The sequence below is a fragment of the Medicago sativa genome, chromosome 5 (genome assembly GCF_051527215.1).
Source record: "Medicago sativa cultivar Bolivia chromosome 5, Bolivia_mono, whole genome shotgun sequence".
Taxonomy (NCBI): domain Eukaryota; kingdom Viridiplantae; phylum Streptophyta; class Magnoliopsida; order Fabales; family Fabaceae; genus Medicago; species Medicago sativa.
In genome coordinates this window covers 24,367,505-24,377,419 of record NC_140753.1, presented here as the reverse complement: position 1 = coordinate 24,377,419, position 9,915 = coordinate 24,367,505, and the positions used below count along the sequence as shown (strand labels likewise).

Genomic DNA, 9,915 nt, shown 5'->3' with positions numbered 1-9,915 from the left:
AAATTGGTGTTTCTGTACAAAGAACATTGATCTTAAATGTTCAACGAGCAGTTCTAAGAGGGAATTGTATACACATGCTATAGTTCTAATGCACTAAATGCAACCTTCCAGTCGACTACACAAGCCAGCATAAATAGTTTATAAAACTTGCTCTAACTCTAAAAACTAAAATAAAACACAAAATGACAAATTAAGATAATTTAAGGAGAAGCAGGGTCTAATTAAAGGTAATAACTAATAACTTTGTAGGTTATCAATCACACAATAATTATATTTAGTTTTTCTGCAGGTCTTCATATACAAGATAGTGAAATATAAATATTTTTCTCATTGAAATTGTAAATTTACTATAATCTAAGGGCAAGTCACTAGAAAAAATTTCAGTTATGCATATACACCCTCCGGTCACTAATATAAGCAAAAATTCACTTTTTAGATACATTCAATTAATGATGTATGTGATATATAATAAAGACTACATACATCATTAATTAAATGTATCTAAAAAGTGGATTTTTGCTTATATTAGTGACCGGAGGGTTTACATGTTACTACACTACTTCAAAAATAAATTCAATGTAATCAGCTAAACTATGAAAAAGATAAGATAACAAGTATACACTCATCATTAATGAGTTCCTTGACAGAGAAGCATAGTACATTTACAAAGAAGTTATGTCACTGGTCATTACTAGGGGAGGCATTTTTTTCTTTATGGATATTGGGGTACGAGAAAAAATAGTGTTATGGAAGAAATTGTCTACATGAATTCGACCTCAATGATCCTTAACGTGGTTTCAAACAGTATTGCATCATTAATTTTTTCAAGTGGTCAAACAACACACTCTTTGCCACTAAAGATAGCAAGAACTTCAACATGAAATATCAAACAAAATATATTTAAATGCATGTCTTTTGATACACACAAAGTTGATAATTTGGGATGAGACACCAATGATGAATAAGTTATTTTTTTAGGCTTTAGACCACATGTTGCAAAATATTACATGTCATAGGCAAGGGTAATAATTTCAAACTTTTTGGAGGAAAGGTTGTTGGGTTGGATGTGATTTTAGGAAGATTCTTCGTATAATAAGGAAGGCTTTGAAGAAAAATATTGTCGGGTTTTCAGGAAATGTCTATGGGTACCAGCATTTAAGACTAACATGAAGTTAGGAGCTTCAAATCACAATGCAAACCAGGAATGTTTTATACAATATGCAGTTTGGATTCTTAAAATGGGATATAGTGATCTCAATACCGATGAAAATTGTTCGTACGATTTTGATATTCATGAAGATCTACTTATTCAACAACTGAAAGATCTTTTAAAAATTTTGGTTGAGTTTTCTTATATAAAACATGAACTTTCCACGATACTTTCATGAGAGTGGTATTCTTGCACCCAGGGGCGGAGCTAGCTGGTCTTGAGGGTGTGCACCTGCACACCCTGGATTTCTAAATTTTACACCAATTATACTACTGTTATGGCTATTTGCACACCCTGGTATTTTTGCTTTGCACCTCACCAAAAACTAGGCTAGACTTGTGCGCATATGCTCTGATATTGATTGGCATACTAGTGTGACTTTTAAATTGTTGTTAGTTATTTTACTATTTGGATGATTTTTATTCACTTAAAAGCCAAAAACACATAAAGATGGGGCTGCTACTACAATTAATCATCCATTACACTAGTCAAACACATTTGTCACGACTTCACAAATAAATTATATAATATATATTATTAAAAAAAAATCTTTTTATTCTTTTTTTAGAGGAATCTTTTTACTCTATTCTCTAGTTCTACTTTTATTCTTTTTCTTATGATATGATTGATTGCATATAATGTAAATGATATTACTTTTGTAAAAAAAAAAAATGATATTACTCTTTTGAATTTTTAGTGATAAATACTTCAATTTTCAATTTTTTATTGGATAAAAGTAGCACAATTTATGTAAATTTAGTAGTTTCAATTATAAATTAATAAGAAAAAGAGTTTAATTTCTATACACTAACTCTAACATTATTTTACACATTACATTAAATGGATATAACTTGCTAATTTACACCTCGGTGTTTTTAGGTGGGTGTAAATTAACAAGTTAAAAAATTTGCACCCCCTGGTCCAGGGTCCTGGATACGCCACTGCTTGCACCTACTCTCGAGTTCTTGAAAACGTAAATAACTGTGTGATTTCTTTAATTACGGTAGATGAAAAGGAATATTATATTATAGTTCTGATTCTGTTTGTCAATTAGATAAGAGCCATGATATAGTCATGTAGGTGGTATCAAATGTCAAGAAATTTCAAATCATAATACAAGGTTAAAAGTTGAAGTGTCCGTTTTAAAAAAGTAAAATCTTATATTTTTAAGATAAAAATCAAGTTTTATTTTGTTTTTTATTTTGTTTATTATAGTGACTCGGCGCATCTTCTCACCACAAAAAACAAAATTGTTTGATTCACTAAAGAATAAGTAATGAACATAATATCACTTGACAAATCTTTAATACTTAACAACTTTTTTGCCATGTGCGAATCTTTAATACTTAACAACTTTTTTGCCATGTGAGATGTTTGTACCTTTGAAAGAGAGAGAGAGAGAGACACAGAGAGAATATTAGACGGCATATACTTGAGACAAAAAATTGTCTCATGTTTAGTGAGGGACACAAATTTCAACTTGTGTCCATTCTCTTGTCCTCTATTTTTGGTTGTCTTATTCAATTCCTTATTTATCTGTGAATCAAACCACCCTACATCAATACATGAATTTTCACTTGTCTTGGGTGACACCAAAGTTTATAGATACTCTACATAAGCCAAACAAAATTTTCGAGCTGATACCTTCTCCATTAAATTGATGCTTCCATGTGAAGAACATAGAGACATAATAAAGTTATAATATGACTTGCCTCAATAACAGATGAAACATCTCCCAACTCCAGCTTAAAACTAAGAGTTCAAGCTTGTTTATATGATTTCCACCGACATATTTCTAGACAAATTGCAATAATAGAACTTAATAGGGTACATTGCAGAACATAGGTAACTATCCTGCTGCAATTAACTATTGAAATTTATAACATCACACCAAACCCACCAATATAAATTTTTATATACAACTTTCCATGTCCACTTATAAAGGAAAAGGTGGAGAAAATACGTGTTACAGTTTATAGACAATTCCACAGTAGCAAACTCTAGAGTCTAGATGACTTGGTTACAAATTAATAGGCAAATCAATAAACACATAAATAAGAGTGCTAGCAACACATTTTCTGGAGAATGGATTTCCTTTCATAAGATTTTCACTACATCTCTCTTCAGTTTTAATCCCCACCATTTAACCCCCCCTCATCCCCATTTTTGTATTTTAAAGTTTCTCTACCTGGAAATGTGATATGAGAAGAATCCACTCCCCATTCTCTAACACTCTCTTTCCGATACTCTCTTCATTATCAGTTGAAATTCAAGTGAGTCTAACCACCTTAAAACATATGTGGATTCTAGTACGAATTTCAACCAACAATAGAGGGAATGTCGCAAGGAGAGTGTCTGAAAGAAAATATGTTGCAAACACTTCTCATATATAGGAATAATTTTGAAACGATCAACCTAACATTGTGAAGGCCTATCGTAAGTTGGAGGAAGGGAAGGACAGTGCTCATTCATATTGGCATAAGGAACCAAAGTGTTATAGCCCGGGAATTCCATCCTATATTCACCAAGAATCTGGCAGAATGGAAGCTTGTCATTCTCATTGTTGCACCATCTTGGTAGACGTGTTTGATTATCTTCAAAAATCCTAAGCATGTATGCATCACGAATCTGCAATACAAAAACATAGTGACATAAGAAAAAGCAATTATAACACAAAGCAGAGATTCATGCCATCGCCAAGGCAACAGGACTTACCGTGAATTCAGTTACTTGAATGGAGCTAGAAATGGGACCGAAAATTCCAGCCTCTTTATACATTGAAAGAATAAATGCCACACATGTTGTTGACTTTCCGTCACTGTAGACCCAATCATCTTGTTCTGGAATGGCAAGTAATTCATCAAAAGCTATCCCACGCTTCTCAGTCTCAAGCAGAATGTCGTGCAAGTCTAAATCCTGAAAGCACAAACATACGAGATCCCACTAATTGTAAAACAATCATCGACACATGAACATAATTTAATGCCACTTAAGTTTCTGTAATCGTAATGAAAATTGAAGACATATTCAATACAACTTGTGAGGATGAACTATTTAAAAAATAGATGATCAGTTAGAACAACACAGAAACATTAAACAAATTTATAGATGGCTAAAGTTTTTGGTCCTTTATCTTTTACTAAATGTTCATTTTTCTAGTTCTTTATCTTTTAACAGATTAATTTTAATCCTTTATACTTTTGTTTGAAGGAATCCTTTATGCTTAGTACATTACATATTAGTCCTTTTGGCCATCGCCATCAAAATAGTAATGAAAGAACCAAAAATCAAGGCATGAAGACTTGAGAGACCAATTTTTCATGCAATGTAAAAAGAAAATCCTGAAATAAAACAATAAGCCATGTAGATATGTCCTCTCAATTTATTTGTAATTTATCTTGGCCTCAATGATGCAAAGTATAAAATAGCACCAGAAACACATTGAGATTATAGGTATAACCTAAATTCCATACTAAATGTAACTAATGTCACTTGTTTTGCCAGAGGATTGTTCCACATGAAAGTAAAAAAAAAGGACAATATGCATATGTAATTGTGTATATATAGTAAAGCAATATCAATATATACCTCAGTCCCTAACCGCTTATTCAACGCTTCATTCCACATGTTTGCAGCATAAGCTGGCTGCATCCTTGTCCACATAGACATGACAGAAATTACCTGCACATAACACGTACATCACTTGTAAAAAAACATATAAATCAAGAACAGACTTACATTGCTCCCAAAGAACTAGAACCTACAAGGCTACAACATTGGTAAGAAAAAAAATATATTAGTATTGTATTTGAGAACCACAGGAAATGAAGAATAGAGATTAGTTTCTCTTTCTTCGAGCACTAATAAGTTCAGCATTGCAGAAATACAGGGATGAACATATAATCCTTCCCTCTTTTAAAAGAAAATCATAAGAATAATTTACTTCCTGAATGCACTATTTACTAATGGTATGTTTGGGAGAGGGATGTTGGAGGGGAGGGGAGGGGAGGGGCTTATTTTTCTTTTTTAAATTAAGAAAGCTACAGAATGATTCTAAAAAAGAATGAGGTGTGAATAGTTATGTGATCATATATCATGGTATTCTTTCATTAATTTTAACATCTCAAAAATATATTAAAACATAGACTAAGCCCTCCAAAACCATCCAAAATCCCCCTCCCAAATAGACTAAACTATTTCTTCCCAAGACTCTAAACCAGTCATGATTCAAATTGTTTCTAACAAATAGCAATCAGTTGGCACTCGATTCCTTAATAAAGTAATACAGCGGCCTTCAGCTAAATATATATTCTACACAAAAATGCCGGTTCAATATTTATATTACTCTCTTTTTTTGGTGAATGCATTACTTAAGTTACTCTTACACAAACAATGGAATAAACTAATACCAAGTGAGCATCAAGAGGTGGAGGATAGTTGTCAGCTACTGTGTCAATCCAACTGAAAATCATATTGTGATAACCATATGGCTTGCCAGACATGCTCCGCGCATACTCCCATGCTGCAGTGGAGTTGAATTTTGCACGCAACTCTGGATGTAGAGGAAGCAATGCTATCTGTGGGTTGGAACCATCTTTAAGAGCAGCTTCCCACCATTCATGCCATGGAATTACCACAATTATTTCTTCACCCTGCACAATGACAGACGATCGATAACATAATCCTGTATAGACTAATGATATTCTGAGACGGTGTTACTATGAACATTTTGAGAAAATCAAATTGGATAGGAAACTTATAGTGTATGCTGTTTTGTAAAAGAGACCATAAAATTCCACATTTTTACCTTTTCATTCTCATGCCCAGATTCACCTACCCACAAATTTCCCATTTCATCCTTCAAGCAGACTGCTGTATGACCAGCAAATGCACCAGTTACCCACTTTTCAAGTGTCTCAAAACCTCCCCATCTACCGCGGATTTTCGACACAGCCAAAAAATCACCAGAATGAACATCTGCAGGATCAATAGTTGCACGCCAAGGCTGAATGCGCTTCTCAAATGTTGCTCCCATGTGTTTCTTTAGGAACTCTAAATTGGAACTCTGACCCCATGCAGTGTTCGAGAATAGAGGCAACACGTCGACTAGAGAAAGCAGTGTACCCAGCATTCCTGCTGGCATGAGAAACACAGAAACCCCATGCTGCTTTACCTGTACAATACAGTGAGAAGTCTATAATTAGAATCCACCAACAAAAAGTTTCAGACAAAATAGAAAATGACACAAGAAAATTACATATTCCAGCTCTGCAGGCTCTTCCCACGAATCAAGCTTCAAGGTATGTTCTCGCGCAGAGAAGTAGTAGTCCCATGTAATCCGGTATGGTGTTGCGAAAACATACAGATCCATGCAGGTCCAGCTGTGTGCTTCCCCTGTCTGTAAACGGCCAAAAACTATATTTTCAGCAGAGTAAAAATACAAAATTTACAAAATAAACTTGTGGTAATAGAAAAAATATGCTTAAACTTTCATTAATCAATCCAACGAACAGCGGCATCTAATTTCTGGTAGTATATAAGTAGCAACTAAATTCAGATAAACAGAGATATCTGTTTGCCCCCAATGAAGTGATGAACTATCTAAGGTGTCATGTTTGCCAGTCCCCATAAATAAGATATCATCACTGTTCCAAATTCCAATTGAATATAATTATCAGATTATTATAATAAAAAATCAGAAATGATTATGATTAATCTTAGGCAACACTAATCTATACATGAACTTTTTTAATAACAGATCATACGTTGCAAAAAGGGGATCATGATGTAGCTATATTTAAATGGGTCCACTCAGACTCAATCTTTGAGAGAATGTACAGTTATACAAAAGTGCAAGTACCAGCACTTAACTGATGATAAAGATTCATACATCACAAACTCAAAGTAATTGTAGTTCAATTCACATATATTCTAACTATCCCAAGTGATCATAGTAGCATCAGTGATATCGACCGTGGAACTAGAAGAGGGGTAAACTAACTGTTTCTCAAGTTTGTTTTTAAAAACGGGTAATCAATAAATCAATATATAAACAATCATACACATATCACTAACAGTTTAGATTGAAGTGTATGTTTGGTTATCCAGCAAGAAAAATTAATTGAGTAAAACTATTTTCGCAAAATTTGAGTTGAAGGTAGAGAATTTATGCTAGATATACTCATGTAAAATTGAGTTTCACAATAACTTTGAGAGTAAAAATCAATTCTATAATCAGAAGCTACAATTTATAGCCTCAGGTAGAATAAATTTTGGAGGAAAAATAAATTCTACTTTGGAGGGAACCAAACATGCCAAAATGAATTGTACACGCAATTAAATAACACACATGAGATTATAGAAAATAATTTGAAACCTTGAGATAGAGAACGGCACCACCCAAACCAGAATCACCACCGCCACCATGGTGAGTAAACTCAAGTTTAGCTTGATTTTCATAAAAGCAAGCACCTTTCCATTGAATAGAACCATTATTATACGGAGTGACAGATCCAACAAAAGAAGGAAGCAAATCAACAGCACTATGAAAATTATTCAACACAGGCCATGATATTTCTTTCGGTAAAACCGGTAACACATCGTTTACTCTAAACGGAACTTTAAGAGAATCACCGAAACTCGATAACAGCGATGTTACGATCAAAACCGCGAGAAGTGGATGAAAAGGAGACATTGGAGAGAGGTTGAATTTTAGGGTTTGTTTCAGTGGATTTGGTGCATTTTTTGGGGAATTAGGGATTTGAATGAAAAATTGGAATGGATAATAATGATTGATGAAGATGATGATGATTGTGGGAAGGGTAGTTTGGGAAATTAATGTTGACGGTTGCGGTGTTGATGGAGAATGAGAAATGAAACGTGGCGTAAGGGGATAGGTTGATTGAAAAGTGAAAACGGTTTTACGTTAAGTTCCGATTTTTGTTTTTGCCGAATTGATGTTACTGTCATTGTTTTATAATTTAGTTAGTTAGTTACTTTCTTTTACTTTCCTTTTTTACGGTTGACCGGTTTTTTTTACTTTCCTTTTAGGTGAGCATACTTATAATATAATAGCAATTTTTTTTTTTTTTTTTACAACAAAATTTCTTAATAACCATGTTTGTTTACAAGACAAGAGACGGATAGAACAAAATTGTAACGTTGATTCTAAATTTATGTACAATATTTAGTCTATACGTTAAACTTTGTGCTTAAAACATTCAAATTACAACAGAATCTCGTTCGAATGATTACAAACATCATTACAAGTCCGTACATCTGATAGAAATAACATATGTCAAATACGTACATCTGATACATATATCAATATATAGAAATTATCTAAACTTATATGAAACGTGTATATGAAGGTAAATCATCTCACTTTCTTCTATTGATCCTTGTCACGAGCAACCTACTTATCTGAAATGAAATAAAGTAAAAAGATTGGGGTGAGGAAGGATGTCTATGTGAGTTCTACATATCCTATGTTGTAGGCAATATTAGGAAACCTATGTTAGTCATCTGTTTGTTCATAACTTAATTTAGAATCTACTGTTCTATTCTGCATAACTTGCGATCAAAGGAGATCTAGAATCGCTAATTGTATATTATCATAAGTCTTATCATATTGTCATATTCATATCATGTTTTCATATTATAGTTAGAAGGTTAGCGTTGAACAAAACAATATTATCTTAGTTCATTTTACGGAATGAAACCGAGTGAAGTAACCCCGAATACAATACTCTAATAACCGGCTAAATTACCTATCTGGAGGCTAGAACTGGACTCCTCTTGTCGTCGTGTGGGACATCCAGTCGGAACATACTCCTACTTCAACTAGCGGAAGTGGACCATCCATTCGAAACATACTCCCATCCAGACATAGTCTAGAACTTGCATGAGGCACTAACATATATATGATATGTTTCATGAGGAACTTCTAAATCATACTTAATCATATACTCATCATGTCATAAACTCATTGCTAATATTCATATCAAAATATTCTTACTTAATTCATTTATTATTTCTCTCTTAATATGATGCTTTGATGAACCATGTTTAATCCAGGTATACCTAAAAGCCTTCTTAAACTCCAATATATATATATATATATATATATATATATATATATATATATATAATTCATAAAATGATGATTTTTATAAAACAAAATCGAAAAAAAACGATGATTTTTATCAAAAACCAGTTCAGGGTAGCTCGCTCAGCGAGTTTTGCCCGTTTAGTGAGGCTCGTAGTTCAAAACATAACTGCACAGCTTGCTTCGCGAGACTTCTCCTTGCCTAGCGAGAGTGGCAAGCAACAGAAAAGCTGTCAGTGTGATTATATACGTGATACGGCTATTTGTATATTTTGTTTTTTTGACAATCTTCATTCTTTTTGTCATAATTAACTTATTGGTCAACTGCTATGGATTATAATTTTAATATAAGGTCGGTGTGAAATTACTTTATAAATGCGTTAATTTAATGAAACAAATTGCTTTTTGTCATGCTCGTTAAGTAATGTTGGTGTGAAATTGTAAGTGTATATAGATACTAGACTTTTCCCCGGGCAATTTTTGTAGAATCTTATTTATAAAAGGTTTAAGTCTTTTGGACAACTTTTTGGAGCCAAAAATGTTGTTGCACTTTTCCTTCCTAATTTTTTGCTGTTTATTTATATTTTTAGAAAATGAT

General features: G+C 33.1%; 1 protein-coding gene across 1 annotated transcript; it reads right to left on the bottom strand.

Annotated features, from left to right (window-relative positions):
• Positions 1-3,095: 3,095 nt before the first annotated feature.
• On the bottom strand, positions 3,096-7,975 carry LOC146921221 (zinc finger MYND domain protein). The gene is made up of 7 exons (XM_085714647.1): positions 7,587-7,975; positions 6,468-6,608; positions 6,018-6,383; positions 5,620-5,862; positions 4,799-4,891; positions 3,926-4,126; positions 3,096-3,838 (listed from the first exon to the last, which is right to left on the bottom strand). Exons 1-7 carry the CDS (start codon positions 7,902-7,904, stop codon positions 3,626-3,628), a joined length of 1,575 nt encoding a protein of 524 aa, XP_085570773.1. The 5' UTR covers positions 7,905-7,975; the 3' UTR covers positions 3,096-3,625.
• Between the last annotated feature and the right edge of the window lie 1,940 nt (positions 7,976-9,915).